A 17,750-nucleotide genomic window follows, 5' to 3' on the forward strand; every position below is an offset into this window, starting at 1 on the left:
CATACCTTAAAACTTATGAATCTTCCCCTTCTCGATCCCCAACTCCCCCAAAACTCCCCCTCCCCTCTTCCCAACAAGCGCCTCCTCCATCCCCGGCGGCCCACAAACAAAGACCTTCTCCGTCCCCTTCGGCACAACCTCCTCCAAAAACTCCCTATCAACCCTCCCCTTCCTCATCCCCGACCCCTCGCTCGGTCTACTAACCGTATACTTGACACTAAACCTCTCCGGAAACTTTTTCTCAAACGCATCAAGCTCCTTCTTCAGCAAAACATCCTCTTCTGTGTTTGCGCCAAACACAAGTGTCATACGGGTTTTGTCGTCGGGGTTGCGGAGGATCCCTTGGGCGAGTTGGTAGATCGGTGTTATGCCGCAGCCGCCGGCGATGAGGGTTATGTGCGAGAAGGCGTTGGGCTTCCATTTGTAGCCGGGGAGGGTGGTGAGAATGAAGAGGGTGTCGCCAGGTTTTAGGGAGTGGAGATAGCCGCTTCCTTTGCCGTTGGGGTATTTCTTGACCATGAGTTCTACATAGCCGGGTTCATCTACAAAAGTCAGTACCTAGTGCATGCCTACAGACGTGTCACTTACCAGAGGGTGAGATGGGAGAGTAAGGTCTCGGTGTAGGTAGCCAAGATCCCTCAGGCCATGTAAACGTCAAGAGAGCAGCTATACCCAGTCAGCAGTGATTCAGATGCCCTCTACAGTAAACTCACAAGTAAGTGGGAGTCCAGAAACGGCAGTGTCTTGAGGCAGCTTGAACCTCAACCTCTTGGTATCATGCGTCTCATCCTCAGAACTATGCAACGGCAGTTTGACCGATGCAAAGCCCCCCTTGAAAATCTTCTGCGCTTCACGAGATTCCGCTGAAGCTGTTCCAAACATCATTTTCGAACAGACTGCAACACCAATTGCTCCAACCGTGAGGCCAGCGATGAGCGGTGCAGGGCGGGTTCGAAGGGGTAAGCGAAGTGCCATTTTGTCGAAACTCGGTTCTCAAATGATTTGAACAAAAGAACCAATTGGTCGAGAAAATCAATTGAAGAATCGATTGGTTTATACAGTAATAAAGATAAGTCTGTTTGTCTGACGTGTTTTGCTCTTTTATACTCATTTGTTTCGCCGGTCTTACGGTCTTTTATACGGACATTCGTACATGTCCGGCGCGCGATGGCGTGAGACGGTCCCGAACTCTTATGAAACGGCGCCGAAGAAGATGCACCGGCTCCGGAATCTTTCAACAGTTTCTACCGTGAACACGCGTTTCAGAAACCATCCGCGGCAGCTTTACAGGGGCCCGTATTCCTTCATGTCGATCAACGGGGTTCCAACCTCCGACTCCCGTTCTTGTACAAAGCATTATCCTTATTCGATGCTCTACATTACACATACATACATAATACAAGTCTGCTTTTTTTATCAGACCAGACGTAACTTTTCATCCATGTCCTTCGCTACCTGTATCGTCTTCCCTAAAACATCCTTCTCCCCTCCCGTCAAAGCACTCGCTTTCGTACCGACCATGCAACTCATTGCTTTCTTGCTTCCACCTTTATGCCACGTCTGATCAATCATCCAATGCGTGGGGACTTCGAATTCTGTCTGGTTGACGGCTTTGTTCTTAAGTAGACCGCCGTTGTACCAGAGGAGTTTCTCATGCTGGTCGACGTGTGCGATGACGAAGCTGCAGACGCGGACTTCTTCGTCTTTCTTCTTCTCTGCGTCGGGTTCGGTTTTCTTGGGACCTAACCAGCCGACTATACCGCCGTAGTGAGGGGAGAAGGCGTATTTGGATCCTGTGGCTTCGAAACCGATCCACCAACTCTCTTTGTCGCCGTATGTGATCTTGTAGGTAACTCCGTTTCGTACTCGTTCAGAGTTCTGCCATCCAATATGGAGGAGACCGAGTAGAACGTCGAGTCTAGACTTGTCAACGACGACAATACCGGAATCACCCTCCTCAGAGTATCGTTCCGTCCAGACAAGCGACTTTTCTGTCTCTGCGCTGGGGTGCTTGATCTGATCATGCCACCAATCCTGACGATCCGCAAACCCATTCTTCCACAGCAATCGGTCATGAAACAGCAGTACGCCCGTCTCTTTAAATCGATCTTGACGAAGAAGATGTCGGGGATCCTGGAAGAAAACTGCATCTGCATCAAGAAGAATGACCTTCTCAAAGCGGCTCGCCAATGCAGCGAACGGTTTTATCGCCCAACCTCCATCAGCAAGCTTCAATGTACTATCACCAAAAACAGTAAGAACATCGAGCATTTCAATCTTGACTCCATCAGCAGCTTGCTGTATCTTTTTTCGTCCAGCAGCGGATAAATCATCATCTCCTGCGTATACAACTTGAATCGGGAGGGAGGTCTTGTGGACGCGCGTCAATGCTGCGATGAGATGACATGCGAATCGGAGTGTTTTTTCGCCCGTGGGGATAACGATTCCAGCCGGTGCTTTCTCGCCCTCGACACTTTTGCTATTGTACGAAAGACCAAGACGATTGTAGATATCGACGAGAGGCGGCGAAACGCCCTGTTTCGAATTGAGCCATGGAAATTGCTTTTCCACAATTTGTCCAACAAGTTCCGCTGTCTCGCGAGTATCGCCTCGCCCTTCCAATTCCTCGATCCAAGATCGCAACACTTCGGTCCGTTGTCCAATTTCTCCAAAAATCGCCTTCGGTTCGTCTTTTAAAGGGTAATCGAGAAAATATCGTGCGCCAAGTTTTATCGCTTCAACATTGCGCAAGTTCGAATTCGTTTTCGTAGAGCTCTGAAAGTTATTACTGGGTGTGTAAAAAGAAACATCACGATAGTGATAAAGCACGCCGACGAAGAGCCATATCGACGCAATAGCAGCAGTGATCTGTATTGACTTTGCGCTCAGACGCAGCGACGGCATAGTAAGCATTGTGAAGAAAACATTACAGCAAAAAGAATGAAAACAATACGAGGAAAACCGGCTGGTTTAATGATTCCACGTCACCTTGAATAACATTCTCTAGCGCTTATTGAATCCAAGGGAAGGGATCCGAGACATGGATTTTCTGCATTCTCAGCCTGCATGGACCCATTTTACAGGACGCTAGGCAAGGCACTGATGGGCAAAAATAGCTGATGGATGCGCGGCAGAGGCTTGAACGTGGACTTTAGTTGGCGTCGCCCACGTTCCGAGCATGCGTAAGTCTTGGCTGCGACGCGTGTGCGTTCCTGCGTGCGTTTAGATAGCGGTTAGATTAGAGAGGCATCGGCAATTGAACATGATATCAATGCCATGATGTTTCATGACGACAGGACGGGCATAGTAGAGGCATTCACATGTCTTGTCATTCGACTGATCATAAGTATGTCGTCAGTTAATGGGTGATCTTCATCTAAGCTATTTCGTATTTGAGGCACCGCAATCCTTCAGGATGAACTCCATTCCTGAAGTGACTGAACCCCAATGCAAGGCCTATTCCGCCGCAATTGACGCGGCAGGCAATATAATCGACTATAATGTATTCTCCTGCGTCATTGAGGCACTTCAACAATGGAAATGCAGTGCTTGATATGATGTGATGTTTGCAGTGGAGAGCAGGGCTGTTTGTAGCAGCGTCAGGCACATACACTACGTCGAGGTGAATGCCGTCTTTCTATTACACCTAGGTAAATCCATAGGGCTGAATTTTTGATGAAGTCCGCTTTTGTTCGCTTAAACAAATAAGATCGTGACGTGTATGGCCATTGAACAACGCCCAGAATTTGAGCCTCAAATTGACTCCTCAGCCAAGCCTGGGCACAAACAACCCCGCCCCCACCATCCTCATCTGAAGCTCACTTCGCTTCATCATATCATCTCATCAACAACCTCACTCGTCACATACTCTTCATAGAGGCTCATTTCCGACCCCCCTAGCTCGCACGTTATGTCTAAAGATCTCGATAAATCCCTGCTTGATCGCCTAAATGCCCTTAGGGGCAACAGCGCAGGCCAGGATAAGCCAGTATCAACAGAGTACATCATCCCCAGCTTCAGTTAGATCTGTCAGCTAATATCGCCTTAGGATCAAGGTTGATCTCATTGAGCGTAAGAAGGCGCCAACTCGAGACGATACTTTGGCAGCTCGTCTCAAGTCATTACGAGACCGTGGCGATGAACCTTCACCTTCACCAGCACCAAGGACAACCCAAACGCCATCAAAGCCAACACCCCAGCCAGAAAAGACGCCAGAGAAGGACTCTCCCAAAGCCGTAGATGATGAAGACGAGTCTATCTTCCAAACAGATGACCAGACTCTGGAAGAGCTACTGGGCGATGTACAACCCGAAGAAGGATTTAATCCCGAACCAGACGACGCACAGGTCAAAGCACTTCTAGAACAACTCGCAGACGCAATACCAAAGGATACAGAAGACGAAAAGGATAAAAAGCATGATGACTCGGATGATTCTGATGGAGAGGCTATGAATAAAGATGTCGATGAAGTCATCGCCCGCTTCCGCGATGAAGCAGAACTCGAAGCAGCCCTCGCAAAGACCAAAACCCCCGATCCAGAATCTGAGCCTGAACCTGAACAAACTCCTTCTAAAACAGAAGATATCGCTCTTCCCGATGTTCCCTCCGACCTCACCGACATCCCTTCTTCAAAGCGTGCTGGAAGCGCAGATATAGATGACATAACCGCCCGTCTCGCTGCTCTACGCGCACCATCTCCCGACCAAGATTCCCTCGCCTTACCGTCAGTCCCTACATCCAAACCATCAGGCCAACCGGTGAATCGTCTAACGTCACGGACGAACTACACAGATGACGATGTGGAAAGCTGGTGTACCGTTTGTTTAGAGGACGCCACGGTGCGATGTCCAGGGTGCGACGATGACGTTTACTGTACGCGGTGTTGGTACGAGATGCATCGAGGACCACAAGCTGGCTTCGATGAGAGGAGCCACAAGGCTGTACAATTCACGAAGGATAAGAAGGAGAAGGAAAAGAAGAAGAAGGTAGCGCTGGGAGCATAAAACGATTTCAATTTCAAGCTAGACCTCACTACCATTTACCATTCCTTGCGTGTTATAAGCAGATACCCAAATATTGCGAAACTAAACTCCGAACCACCGTGTTGGCGTGCTAAATAACAAGATGCCTGCATCAATCTGAACTAACTCATACTATTTCATACGTAAACTTCAAGCAGCGGATTGTGAGCCGTTGCCGTTGGTAGCAGACTCGTTTCCAGAGCTGCTGGGCTTGCCTCGTACATCCTGCCATGTCGCGCCGAATCGTCGGCCAGTTGAAGCGAGGAGACTCTCCTCTTCGTCAGCCTCGGCTTCTTCGTCGATCTGTGAGAGGTTGAGCTTGGGAGTACGGAAGAGAGCTGTGACGAAGACGATGAGGAAAACGCCGAGGAAGGCGAATTGAGCCCAGAAGTCGACGAGGCCGAAGAAGGGCCATGTGATTGTGATGCTGTTGAGGAATGTTGACATGACTGATGGTGTGCAGACATCCTTGGCGTGCTTGTACTTCAGCGCTTCGGAGCAGGCGTGGATCATGTCCTTGTGGTTTCGGCAGTCTGGCTGATCTCCAGGATGTTCAGGCTCGTTGGCGCAGAATGTCTGGGTTCCGTAGGTAGAATACTGAGGAGCGACCAACATAGCGATACCGTAATTGGTGGCCAAGATTATCAGACCCAACAAGACAGTCGCGATGAGAAGAGCCTGAGGAGCAGTGCGACCTTTGCGGATCTGGAAGATGCGAACCCAGAGGAAGCGAATGCCCACGGTAGCGATACCAGAGATGGAGCTGCTAAAAAAGAAAAGCACCAGGAGAGCCATGAGGATGTAGTCAACGGGGAAGGCCTTGGCAGACTTGACGAAGATGAAGTTCATGGGCTGAAAGACGTGGATCTGGCCAAGGATGTAACCGCACTTTTGCTTGCAAACCGAGTTCTTGGCCTTGTCAATACCAGTGATGAGCATCGATACGAAAATGACAAGGGACAGGAGGAGGAGGAAGATTCCACCGAGGAGCTTGATGGGGCGGAACACAGCGCAGACCTTGAGCCAAGCTTGGTAGATTCTGCTGCGGCCTTCACCCTGAGCTTCGGCCGCGAGTCTCTCACGTCGAACAAGTGTTTGTTCTTCTCTAACCAGAGCATCGAGCTCTCGCTGATCCTTTCGCGACATGCCCTCTTGTCGGCCAGCATTGCGCATCTCGATCTGTCGCTGGCGTTCGCGGTTCTGTTCAAGTTGAGAAGCAGTGGTCTGATGGAGCTGGGGAGCCGAAATTGAAGGGGCTGCCTTGATGAACGAGATAGGGAGAAGAGCAAGGCCGGCGCCAGTGTAAACGACGTAGAGCAATGTGCCCATGGTGAGAAGAAGGCCCAGTGCAAAAGTCAATGCCTTTTCGCCATGGTTTTGGGCAACGAGCTTCTTGAAGTAATCGAGATCCCAGTGCGACTCCGAGCTGTCGCCGGCGGCAGGGACGAAGAACCCGAGTAGGAATAGAACGACGACGAATGCGACGAAGAAGAGGGTGTACTTGGCAGCGGCTAAGAAGCGGCTGCTCAGGGTTCGGCCTTCCTCCTCAACCTCGATCTCGTCATACTCCTCATGCCAGAAGTAGGCGAAAGGAATGACGATCAAACAGAGGAGAGCATCGAAGCTGTATAGACTGTAGTAGACGACCTTGAGAGTGTAGAGGATACTGTCGATGCGTTCGGGAGTAGCCCAGTCCTTCTTGGCGCCCAGTGTTGCAGAGGCAGTCGCAGAGACAAGAGCGATGTCGACAGGGAGCAGTAGAACCGTAGCGAGTAGAGAAGTCAAGCTGACGATGGCGACGATGCTGACAACGACGGAACGTTCGCGGGGTGTTTGCCAGGTAAATGTTGTGATGATGGCAGCTGCGAAACAGAGAACGACAGCGACGGCATAGGCGACCCAGATCAAACTGGTCTGGACGAGGCCTGCGTGGGCCATTTTGGATTAAATTGAAAGACTGCTGTTGCAAATGATGATCAACAAGCAAAGTCGAAGTGAATCCGCTAGACCAGGTCGCGACGTGGCTTGGGGATGTTTTTATTTTTAAAGTAGCAGATCTCGGGGATTTTGAAGGGAGATCAATCGATCCCAACCCAAGGGTGACGTCGCTAACGAGTCGATCTGTGCCACAACGTGATTGACTTTGATCAATCAGAGAAAGAGAAGTTCGTAGAAAAACAAGATTCAGTGGCTTCGATCAGAAATGGTCAAGCTTGAGCTTGAAGCTGCCGATGTTTTCGTGACGCAATGTATACGCTAGCGTTTGTGCTAAGTGGAGATGGCTCTGCCTCACCCCTGGAACATCAACTAACCTTTATCGATTGGCTAGGGTGATACGGAAGAACGGAGGTCAATTATCCGCTTGGAGCTTTGAGCTCTACTCTTTTGGGCCAAACATTCAATAAAGCAACATCGCGAACGACTCGAACGAACACAAGAAAGTAACCAATTTCTCGGTTACAAAAGAATGGTCTCGCTGAAATGCAGGCCTACACCGAGCTTGCGGCTCCCTCAGCCGTAACACACTCCTTGACTGCTTCTCTCACTTCAGCTACAGCTACCAATCTCGTTGTCGCAAAGGGATCCCTACTCCAAATCTTTACAACAAAGGCCATCTCCGCTGAATTCGATCCCGAGAACCAACCTGCCCAGACAGCAAAGCCTGAACCCGAATTTGATCACCGCGCGAACGACGATGATGGGCTCGAGTCGTCGTTTCTTGGCGGCGAGACAATGCTTGTTCGAACCGATCGCACGAACCTCACGAAGCTAGTTCTTGTCGCGGAGCTTCCACTGTCCGGCACCGTGACGGGTTTGGCCAAGGTCAAGACGAAGCACTCGAAATGCGGAGGTGAAGCTCTCCTGATAGCATACAAAGCCGCGAAGCTATGTATGGCAGTATGGGACCCTGAGAAGAGCAACCTCGAGACCATCTCCATCCACTACTATGAGAAAGAAGAGCTACACGGCGCACCATGGGAGGTTTCTTTCGACGAATATACCAATTACCTCGAAGCCGATCCAGGTAGTCGATGTGCCGCTTTCCAGTTCGGCTCGCGCAATCTCGCGATCCTACCATTCAGACAAGCGGAAGAAGACTTGGAGATGGATGATTGGGATGAGGATCTCGATGGGCCACGGCCCGTCAAGGAGTCTACTACAGTCGCCAATGGAGATAGCGACACACTAGAACCAGCGTATACACCATCTTTTGTACTCCGTCTTCCGCTCCTTGATCCCAGTCTGCTTCATCCCGTTCACTTCGCTTTTCTGCATGAGTATAGAGAACCGACATTTGGTATCCTGTCATCCAGCCAAGAGCGAGCGCATTCTCTTGGCCAGAAGGATCACTTGACGTACAAGGTCTTTACGTTGGATTTGCAGCAGCGAGCTTCGACGACTATTCTTTCTGTTACCGATCTTCCTCGAGATTTATTCAAGATTATTCCGCTACCAGCGCCTGTTGGCGGTTCGTTGTTGATAGGAGAGAATGAGCTGATTCATGTGGATCAGTCTGGCAAGTCCAATGGTGTGGCGGTGAACTCAATGGCTCGGCAGATTACCTCGTTCAGCTTGACAGATCAGGCGGATCTTAACTTGCGACTGGAGCACTGTATCATTGAGACACTGTCAATTGAGAACGGCGAGCTCCTGCTTGTGCTCAACGATGGTCGTATTGGAATAGTCACGTTCCAGATTGATGGTAGAACTGTCTCGGGTCTTACCGTCAGGATGGTCGCAGATGAGAACGGCGGCAATCTAATCAAGAGCCGCGCATCGACAGCGTCGAAACTTGGCAAGAATGCATACTTTGTGGGTAGTGAAGTTGGCGATTCTGTGGTGTTGGGCTGGACGAGAAAGATGGGACAGGAAAAGAGACGAAAGCCGAGACTTATTGATGCGGAGATTGGGCTGGAAATGGATGATCTGGATCTCGAGGATGAAGATGATGAGGACGATGATTTGTACGGCACCGAATCTGCTGCCGCGAAACCGGCTCAGGCTCTCAATGGTGGTGGTAAAGCGGGCGAGTTGACTTTCCGCATTCACGATACCCTTCTCAGCATCGCCCCGATCAAGGACTTGACAGCTGGCAAGCTATCACTCCATCCCGACAGTGAAGAGGCAACTCTGTCACGAGGCGTGGTTTCGGATCTCCATCTTACATGCGTCGTCGGACGTGGAAAAGCCGGTTCACTGGCTATTCTCAACCGCAACATCCAGCCCAAGATCATTGGCAGGTTCGAGTTTCCAGAGGCAAGGGGCTTCTGGACCATGTCTGTCAAGAAGCCAATGTCCAAGGCCCTCGGTGGAAACGTTGGCGTGGGTAATGAGTACGAGACATTTGGACAGCATGACAAGTACATGATAGTCGCTAAGGTCGATCTTGACGGTTATGAGACGTCGGATGTGTATGCTCTTACTGGCGCAGGCTTCGAGACTCTCAAGGATACTGAGTTTGATCCCGCGGCTGGGTTCACTGTTGAGGCTGGAACGATGGGGAAGCAAATGAGGATTATTCAAGTCCTCAAGTCTGAGGTTCGATCTTACGATGGAGGTGAGTCGCTTGCATGGGTCACATTCACACATGCTAACAAATCTAGATCTCGGCCTCACTCAGATCCTGCCGATGCTCGATGAAGAAACCGGTGCTGAACCTCGGGTCACCAGCGCCAGCATTGCTGATCCTTACCTCCTACTCATCCGCGACGACAGCAGTCTTATGTTGGCACAGATCGACAGCAATAATGAGCTTGAGGAAGTGGAAAAGATGGACGCTACTCTCCAGAATACCAAGTGGCACTCTGGATGTCTGTATGCGGATATAAAGGGTGCTTTCCAACCGAGTGCCGGCGACAAGGGTGCAGAGACTGAGAAGATCATGATGTTCTTGCTCAGCTCAACTGGCGCGCTCCATGTAAGTTCCAACCCTCCGTATTGGAGATCAGCTACTGACTGTACAGGTTTACGCACTCCCCGATCTCTCCAAGCCCGTTTATGTTGCCGAAGGTCTCTCCTACGTGCCTCCTCACCTTTCAGCAGACTACACACTACGACGTGGTCTAGCAAAAGAGAACCTTCGTGAGATTCTTGTCGCTGATCTTGGCGACACCACCTCTCAATCTCCATACCTCATTGTGAGTTCCTCTTCGCCCTCACTGAACTTCTCTAACACGACAAGCTCCGCAACCAAACTGACGACCTCACAATCTACGAACCTCTTCGCCATACAAGAGAAGGCGAAACCAGTCTCTCCGTCACCCTCTCCTTCAAAAAGACCTCCAACACAACATTAGCCACAATCCCCGTAGAGACAGAGCAGGACGACGTCGAACAACCACGCTTCGTTCCTCTCCGACCATGCGCAAACGTCAACGGCTACAGCACCGTCTTCCTCCCCGGCCCTTCACCAAGCTTCGTCATAAAGTCCAGCAAGAGCATCCCCCGCGTCATCGGTCTTCAAGGCCTCGGTGTTCGCGGTATGAGCACATTCCACACCGAAGGCTGTGATCGCGGCTTCATCTATGCCGATGACAAGGGCATCGCACGAGTAACCCAACTCCCACCAGACACCAACTTCACCGAGCTCGGCATCTCAGTCAAGAAAGTCCCTCTGGGCGCTGATGTTCGCGGCATCGCATATCATCAACCAACAGGCGCATACATCGCAGGGTGTATGATAAGCGAGCCCTTCGAACTCCCCAAAGACGACGACTACCACAAAGAATGGGCCAAGGAAACACTCACGTTCCCACCAACCATGCCCCGCGGCGTTCTCAAGCTCATCAGCCCGGTCAGTTGGACCGTCATCCACGAAGTCGAGCTTGAATCCTGCGAATCCATCGAGTGCATGAAAACACTACACCTCGAAGTCTCAGAAGATACAAAAGAGCGTCGCTTCCTCGTCACAGTCGGCACAGCCGTCTCAAAGGGCGAAGACCTCCCCATCCGCGGACGCGTCCACGTCTTCGACATCGTAACCGTCATCCCCGAGCCTGGCAGACCAGAAACCAACAAACGTCTCAAAGCCATCGCGCGCGAAGACATTCCCCGCGGCGGCGTAACAGCCATTTCAGAGATCGGCACCCAAGGTCTCATGCTCGTCGCGCAGGGGCAGAAGTGCATGGTGCGCGGTCTGAAGGAAGACGGCTCCCTTTTGCCTGTTGCGTTCCTCGACATGAGCTGTCACGTATCCACCGCGAGGGAACTCCCGCGTACGGGGCTGTGTCTTATGGCTGATGTGTTCAAGGGTGTTTGGTTCGCGGGATATACGGAGGAGCCATATACTTTCAAGGTCTTGGGTAAGAGCCATGGCCGGTTACCGGTTCTGGTGGCGGATTTCCTGCCGGATGGTGAAGATCTGGCTATTGTTGCTGCGGATGCGGATGGTGATTTACATATTCTCGACTTTAACCCCGAACGTGAGTCCTCTCATTCTCCCCTGATTCTTGCAATACTAACAAATTACAGATCCTAAATCTCTTCAGGGCCATCTCCTCCTCCACAGAACCTCATTCTCCGTCTCCCCCAATCCCCCCTCAACAACACTCCTCCTCCCTCGAACCCTCCCCCCCTCCCATCCCTCTCCCCAAGACCCTCCACACATTCTCCTCCTCGCCTCTTCATCCGGGCACTTATCAGCACTCGTCCCGCTCCCCGAGACAACCTACCGTCGTCTCTTGTCAGTAACAAACCAGCTACTCCCTGCACTTACACCACACGGCGGATTGAATGCCAAGGCGCATAGGTTACCTGATGGTATACGACCTGTAGGCGTAGAAGCAGCTGGCGGAAGGGCGATTGTTGATGGAGCTGTTTTGGCGAGGTGGGCGGAGCTTGGTGCTGCGAAGAGGGCAGAGATAGCGGGTAAGGGGGGTTATGATGGTGTTGGGGAGTTGAGAGAGGAGCTTGAGGGTGTTTTGGGATGGAGTGGGTTGTCGTATTTCTAGATATCTTGGACAAAAGTCATACGTGGTTTGTTAATATATAGCTTCAATGGCATGGCATTACAAGGGTAACTTTGCAAGTGGCGACAGTGGTATCTACGTGAACTGAAAATCGCAGTCAATAATCTCACTGGCACCGTCACAGTTGTGCGTCAATGTCAAAAGTGTCTTTTCAAGGAGTGGCAGTGCAAACACAACTGTGTACATGCTGAGACCCATCTACAAGCCAAAGAAAAGAACAAAGAAAATGAGTAGTAAACGACTTTTGTTTTCCCAAGTCTGTTTCTTCCATAAACCTGAACAGGCCATAACCAAAACATATATATATCCAGTAGCGCCTGTCTCATCAAGTCTTTACCGTCACTATTCGCCCAAGCCTTCTCCCGTATATATAAATCCCAGAAACAGAACGCCTGTACCAGTCCAAGCTATAATCACAAGAAAAAGAATATCACAAAGTTGGAGGTATCTACTCAACCTCAACCTTCTTGCGTCGCATGCTGCCGAAACGTCGTCGAATACCGTCGCTCAGACGGTGTTTGCCTGTCGAGTTGTTGCGGCGAATATCAGTGCCGTTTGCGAATTCAGGCGTTGTCCGTGGGTTCTCGCTGAAGCTTCGATTGTGGCTGAAAGGTGGACGCTTGCTGCCTCGCATGTTTGATGAGAGTTCGTACTCGACGGGTTCACCTCGGCGGAAACGCTTCTGCTCCTTGAGGTCCTTCTCGTAAGTGTAAGAGGGCTCGCCCTTGCCCTTGAGGTCATCGGGGTGATATTGCTGTTCAGGTCAGCAACTGTTTAATGATCGCATCATAGAAATGTCACTTACAATACCATCCCAACGCTTGTATGCGCCACCCATAGCATCAGGTTCTCTCATGAGATCAGCACCCTCTTCGTAATCTATGGTGTTGCCGCTCATGTCCCGCTCACCGCTGGGAATATCAGCAGTGCCTTGGAGGGGCATCTTCTTGAGCAGAGCATCTTGAATGTTTTCTCTGGGAGTAGCGCGAAGGGCTTCTCGGTTCGAGTCTTCAACAGCAGCAACGGGCGAGTACATCTTGTTGCGGTTGCGGCTTGCCAGAGTGGCGTCATACGGGCCGCCATGATGATACATTCCGCCAATGGTATCCAGAGCATCAATTGTGTCTGTCATGGGCATTTGCTTGCGACGAAGATGGGGGGCGCGATCGGCTGCGCGAGCCTCCTTTCTAAGGATGTCGAGAGGCCGATGAGACATGTCGCCGGGATATCGTTGGATCAGTGAGCGTTGTCGCGAAACTCCGCAATTGCTGGCGCTGAAGCTGCGATTGTGTGAAACTTGAGGTCGATTGCGCGGAGGCGGAACTCTAGCACTGGCTGACCGATTGACAGAGGAAGTGAATGGGTCACGACGAGTTTCGGATGGACCTGGGGGAGAATCCGGGGGAGATACAGTCACTGAGGGAGCTGAAGATTGACGGCGCGCAGCTGCAGCGTCGGAGAAAGGGTTCGAGGAGTGGAAGCTGTCGCGAGTTGGGCTGGCAGATGTTGGTGGAGTAGGATAACTGCCTTGGCTATGTCTTTGACTCGAATGACTTGATCTGTGCCTGTGCTTTCTCTCGGGAGAGCGGTCTCTGTTTGAGTTTGAGTTCGAGTTTGAACTTGAGCCTTCAAGGGAAATGTTTCGAAGTTGAGCAGCAAGATTGTGAGATGCGCCGATACCGGTGTCTTGGTTTGGTTCAATATCGTTCAATGGGTCAAGAATGTAAGCCTTGGCCTATGCAATTGAGTTAGAATGTTTGCGATTAAGAAAATGGTAAATAAAAGGTTGAAGTGAGTAATTGCGCGAAGATATGGAGTCTATGTAAGTGGTCTGCCTTTTAGGACGTCATCAGGCTTGCGTGGACAGCGGGCTGTGGTGTACAGCTACGTAGGAATAAAGTTGCTACTTGGCAAACACCAAGAAAAACAGCCAAGCAACGTCAAGATTGGAGCCCGATGCAGGGATCTGCATTGACGCAACAAATACAGCGATAAAGGGTCCTCGCTAGGGCCCTGACGTTGTTCCATCATTGGCAGGCTTGGGGATGACGTTGGGGAGAAGCAGACAGAAAGTGATCGGCCCTGACCAAGAAACAGAAGAGGAAAAAGACTGGGGCATGATGGACGTTGACATTCGACATCCACGAGCTAGGTATAGCCTAGCTCAGGTAAGGGTCCAAGAACTTACCCATTGCTTGTCGCTTGAATCCTTCATTGTGGCGACTGCTCTAGAAGGAGAGAAGGGTTCTGGGGAATTGTTTAGTCCCTGCGAAAGAGTCGTCGGGCTTGTTGAGTCGGGGACGGCGATGGTGATTGACTGAAAGAAGCGATGCGATGGCGCCTATAAGCAAATCGTATTCGAGAAAGATGATGGTTGTGCTTCTGGTCAATAGTCTAATACGAATTCGCTTGGTTGTTGTCGGTATCGATTTGATGGTGAATGCGACGTATCAAAGTGATTGACTGATTGATTGATTGTGTTTCGGTGTAAGAGACAAAGTTTGGGGGAGAAGAGACAAGGGACCGGGACAGACAAGGTGGGAGGAGATACAGCTCATTTATCAACTACAGAAGGCACAGCACAAGATGCACAGCCTAATCCCTTCAAGACAACCCACAGAGAAAAGAGCCTTCTTTTTTTCTTAGCTACGTAAGGTACAGGACAGGTACGGCAGGTACAGGTAAAGAAAGTGAGGTAGGGTTGTAGATCGCTGAGTCTGAGCGGTCTCGGTCTGGTCTGGCTATCTGGTCCCTCCAATCCAATCCATCATGCGCCCATTCAGAGTCTCATGGGGGATGGAGGGGGCACCGTAGCGCATCATTTAGCGGGGAGGGGCACTTCCCGTCTCCCCTCGTGATCCAAATAGCACCTTGGACATGAACTTGCCCACGCCATTCAGACTTCAGCCGCTCCATCCGCTAACGCTATTGACGCCTCTTCAAACGGATCAGGGACTTTCCAGATAGAGCCGTTCATCTGCTGTTTCCATCTTGGGCAATACATAGTACGGAGTAGAGGCTAGAAGTCATGGAGGAGGGGACCCCAGACGAGCAGGACGAGTCACACTCAATTCGGTCCCGCACGTCAGTGTCATTGTCACTGTCAAATGTCAACCAGTGTCTGTCTCTCACACAAGGCTCGGTCGATCGGCCTTGCTCAACCTTACTCTCCCAACCGCGGCACACTCGGAAGTAATGGTTTGAGAGCGACGTCAGCTACACGAGGTTTTGAAGCCTCAACGCGCGTCCCAAAGAAACAAAGATAGAGCTAAAAGGCTTAGCAGTGGGTATCGCATGAAGAAGACGAAATGATGGAATGCCAGTTGTCGAACGAACGGAACAGCCAAGAGAACCTCGCCATTTGGTCAGTCACCTGATGCATCAAAACCCATCTCGGTCACTGCATGCAAAACCTTGTCTAAAAAGGGTCTTCGCCTAACGAGCTCGCTACTGCTTGTAGGGACTTTTTAGCCCCGTTGGTGTTTCAAAGGCTACTGTAAAAGAAACGGATGACAGCTGGCGGATCCCAACTCGACGCTCGACGCCTGGGCCACCTCGACCAGGCCGGCGGGGAAGACGAGTCCAGTCCGGCAATGGAAGATATCACAGACCGCTACCATTTTGCAGCATTGCATTGACCAGTTCAATGCCGGCACCTGTAATTAGAACACAAACTATGGAGTAGAAAAAGTCCATAACTATCGTCCGAATCAGTATCAAGGGTCGAGGCTTTGGCATTCTTATCACAGAGCTTAGATTGTGAATTCAATGGATCCTTGTGAGTTCAACGCCAGCAAATTCCACACCAGCAGAGTCGCATCTGCTCTACACCCTCAGCTTCATATTTTTAGCCTCAAGGTTTGTACCTTTTTCAATGGCACCTTACTAGATCGTCCGATGTCTGGATATCTCGGCCAAGGAACTTTCTTTGCTTGGCCCCAGAACTGACGCATTTTATCTGCCATGACGTCCCGTTGCTACCCTACATCGATACGCGGATCAGCAGCAAAAGTATCTAGATCCCCGGCATCCCGGCCATCGGATCTTTCCATTGCATCATTGCCAAAATGACTCAGGCACGACGGGCGATTCAACCAGAAAGTACTCCGTAGTACCGTTCGCAGCAACCGGGCCATCACCGTTGAAACGGGTCTTCAAGTCAAGGTGAACGACCCCATCGTCGTCACCCGTTCACCTCGCCCCACCCACCGGGAATAATTGCCGCGTAAAAAGACCAAACACAATTCAGACAACCCACGACAGGCCGATTATCCGCTCTCAATCTGGAGATAAAGGAAACACCAAAAGATTACGTCTGTATGACGTACATAAAGCTCCGACACGGGCTATCGGGTTTGAATCAATGGCCCTTGTCGATTATTCCTCCTCAGAGTCCGACGACGAGAGCTCCGACCGTGTCAAACGCCGTAAGGGAGTTGACGGCATCGCGACCCACTCCTCCCGGAGTACAGATGGAGATGCTCGCTCCGTGAGCAAAGACGCGGATGCTTCGTCTATGCCTCCGTTGCCCGATACCTTTCATGATTTGTATGCCTCTACTGTTCGACAGAGTGTCGTTGACGATCCGAGTCTGCACCAAGGGAGGAAGCGCCAAGTTCCTCATGTAGTTGGTAACTGGCCCAGTCATGTTTACATCGAATGTGAGTTCCTGTCGTCATCTCAACTTCAATCCATGAAAAGCTGACTTTCTTCAGGGCATCCCTCAACAAAACAGCATGGCTTGTTGACGAACCTCATAGCTGGCATTGAGAAGGCAGTGTCAAATGAGATCAAGCTTCACAACTTCCTGACAAGCGACCTGGGATCACCTCTACCCCTTCATATCAGTCTGTCTCGGCCACTGTCCCTTACCACAGGGAACAAGGATGGGTTCTTGGACAAGATAACAAAAACACTCGACAACAGTGGCATCGCTCCCTTTGTTGTTCGACCACAAGGGCTCGCATGGTACAGGTCACCAGATTCGGATCGCACGTTTCTCGTCCTTCGTGTCGCCAGTGGCCCCAAGTCCCATGCCGACAATAAAGATGGAGTCAAACCTTTGAACCCAGAGCTTACTTCATTGTTGACAAAGAGTAACACGGTTGCAACACGTTATGGACAATCTCCACTGTATCAAGGGAAAGCCAATGAGCCAGTGGGAGATGCGTTCCATATATCCATTGGTTGGACCTTTCACCTACCAGCTGATGAGATGACACTCAAGACACTGCGATTGTTCAGACAACCCAAGTTTGATGACATTCGGAAATGGGAGATTAGCGTTGCTGGCATCAAGGTCAAGATTGGAAATGCGGTGCATCATATTGGGCTGAAGGAGACTGGCCGGGGCCGAGGATCTTCCCAGCGACCTTCTTTTCTCCAGTCTTGACATAGCTGGTTCCATGTCATCATCGATTACAGTTCACAAAAGTCATACGTTTTTTATATCGGGAGAACCAACAGAAACCCGACGTCAGAACAGATGGAGTCATGGGGGTACAAAAGTATGCCGGATCGCTCGCCACGGTGAAACGGGGCGGATTGTCTCGGGATGGGCTTGGACTCGGTTATCATTCTAGAAGATTGGGGTAGTGAAGTTTCGTGTTGCTCCAGGCTACCGAGGATCAAATTCGATGCATGACCCAATCGAGGAAAAAGCAAGATGCGAATCGGGTGTCTGCGGACGACGCAAAACAAGACCGGATGGCCGGATAAGTCACAGCACAATGTGACATCGTGCGTATTGACATGACGTGAC

The 17,750-nt window shown here is 50.8% G+C and overlaps 7 protein-coding genes across 9 annotated transcripts; 3 read left to right on the forward strand and 4 right to left on the reverse strand.

The window, feature by feature from the left end:
- Positions 1-6: 6 nt before the first annotated feature.
- Positions 7-975, reverse strand: FVEG_03585 (cytochrome-b5 reductase; the record flags this gene model as incomplete). The annotated part of the gene is made up of 3 exons (XM_018891193.1): positions 7-542; positions 589-666; positions 714-975. The coding sequence occupies 3 exons, from the start codon at positions 973-975 to the stop codon at positions 7-9; spliced, it is 876 nt and encodes a 291-aa protein (XP_018747663.1).
- A 441-nt stretch (positions 976-1,416) lies between these two features.
- On the reverse strand, positions 1,417-2,913 carry FVEG_03584 (hypothetical protein; the record flags this gene model as incomplete). Its single annotated transcript, XM_018891192.1, has 1 exon — positions 1,417-2,913. The coding sequence occupies one exon, from the start codon at positions 2,911-2,913 to the stop codon at positions 1,417-1,419; it is 1,497 nt and encodes a 498-aa protein (XP_018747662.1).
- Positions 2,914-3,296: 383 nt separating this feature from the next.
- FVEG_03582 (hypothetical protein) lies at positions 3,297-7,277 on the reverse strand. Its single transcript, XM_018891189.1, has one exon. The coding sequence runs from the start codon at positions 6,957-6,959 to the stop codon at positions 5,172-5,174; it is 1,788 nt and encodes a 595-aa protein (XP_018747659.1). The 5' UTR covers positions 6,960-7,277; the 3' UTR covers positions 3,297-5,171.
- Positions 3,355-5,178, forward strand: FVEG_03583 (hypothetical protein). Of its 2 annotated transcripts, XM_018891191.1 has the most exons (3): positions 3,833-3,999; positions 4,049-4,723; positions 4,792-5,096. In XM_018891191.1, exons 1-3 carry the CDS (start codon positions 3,911-3,913, stop codon positions 4,793-4,795), a joined length of 768 nt encoding a protein of 255 aa, XP_018747661.1. In that variant the 5' UTR covers positions 3,833-3,910; the 3' UTR covers positions 4,796-5,096. The 2 variants fall into 2 exon arrangements, with proteins under 2 accessions (XP_018747660.1, XP_018747661.1); XM_018891190.1 differs by having other exon boundaries at positions 3,355-3,999; positions 4,049-5,178.
- A 146-nt stretch (positions 7,278-7,423) lies between the features above and the next one.
- On the forward strand, positions 7,424-12,053 carry FVEG_03581 (hypothetical protein). The gene is made up of 5 exons (XM_018891188.1): positions 7,424-9,579; positions 9,626-9,939; positions 9,986-10,159; positions 10,204-11,443; positions 11,493-12,053. The coding sequence occupies exons 1-5, from the start codon at positions 7,503-7,505 to the stop codon at positions 11,969-11,971; spliced, it is 4,284 nt and encodes a 1,427-aa protein (XP_018747658.1). The 5' UTR covers positions 7,424-7,502; the 3' UTR covers positions 11,972-12,053.
- On the reverse strand, positions 9,586-17,371 carry FVEG_03580 (hypothetical protein). Of its 2 annotated transcripts, XM_018891187.1 has the most exons (4): positions 16,743-17,371; positions 14,178-16,658; positions 12,795-13,724; positions 9,586-12,743 (listed from the first exon to the last, which is right to left on the reverse strand). In XM_018891187.1, the coding sequence occupies exons 2-4, from the start codon at positions 14,202-14,204 to the stop codon at positions 12,438-12,440; spliced, it is 1,263 nt and encodes a 420-aa protein (XP_018747657.1). In that variant the 5' UTR covers positions 14,205-16,658; positions 16,743-17,371; the 3' UTR covers positions 9,586-12,437. The 2 variants fall into 2 exon arrangements, with proteins under 2 accessions (XP_018747657.1, XP_018747656.1); XM_018891186.1 differs by having other exon boundaries at positions 14,178-17,371.
- On the forward strand, positions 16,353-17,381 carry FVEG_03579 (hypothetical protein; the record flags this gene model as incomplete). The annotated part of the gene is made up of 2 exons (XM_018891185.1): positions 16,353-16,650; positions 16,705-17,381. 2 exons carry the CDS (start codon positions 16,353-16,355, stop codon positions 17,379-17,381), a joined length of 975 nt encoding a protein of 324 aa, XP_018747655.1.
- Between the last annotated feature and the right edge of the window lie 369 nt (positions 17,382-17,750).

This window comes from Fusarium verticillioides, chromosome 2 (genome assembly GCF_000149555.1).
Source record: "Fusarium verticillioides 7600 chromosome 2, whole genome shotgun sequence".
Taxonomy (NCBI): Eukaryota; Fungi; Ascomycota; class Sordariomycetes; order Hypocreales; family Nectriaceae; genus Fusarium; species Fusarium verticillioides.

Bases quoted from the DNA above. Each gene is read 5' to 3' on its own strand.
- FVEG_03583 (XM_018891190.1), top strand. From the start codon at position 3,911: ATGTCTAAAGATCTCGATAAATCCCTGCTTGATCGCCTAAATGCCCTT. The intron at 4,000-4,048 runs GTACATCATCCC...ATATCGCCTTAG, and splicing joins GATAAGCCAGTATCAACAGA to GATCAAGGTTGATCTCATTG.
- FVEG_03582 (XM_018891189.1), bottom strand. From the start codon at position 6,959: ATGGCCCACGCAGGCCTCGTCCAGACCAGTTTGATCTGGGTCGCCTAT.
- FVEG_03581 (XM_018891188.1), top strand. From the start codon at position 7,503: ATGCAGGCCTACACCGAGCTTGCGGCTCCCTCAGCCGTAACACACTCC. The intron at 9,940-9,985 runs GTAAGTTCCAAC...CTGACTGTACAG, and splicing joins GCTCAACTGGCGCGCTCCAT to GTTTACGCACTCCCCGATCT. The intron at 10,160-10,203 runs GTGAGTTCCTCT...TAACACGACAAG, and splicing joins CTCAATCTCCATACCTCATT to CTCCGCAACCAAACTGACGA.
- FVEG_03580 (XM_018891187.1), bottom strand. From the start codon at position 14,204: ATGAAGGATTCAAGCGACAAGCAATGG. The intron at 13,725-14,177 runs GTAAGTTCTTGG...TCAATTGCATAG, and splicing joins ATTCAAGCGACAAGCAATGG to GCCAAGGCTTACATTCTTGA. The intron at 12,744-12,794 runs GTAAGTGACATT...TGACCTGAACAG, and splicing joins ACAAGCGTTGGGATGGTATT to CAATATCACCCCGATGACCT.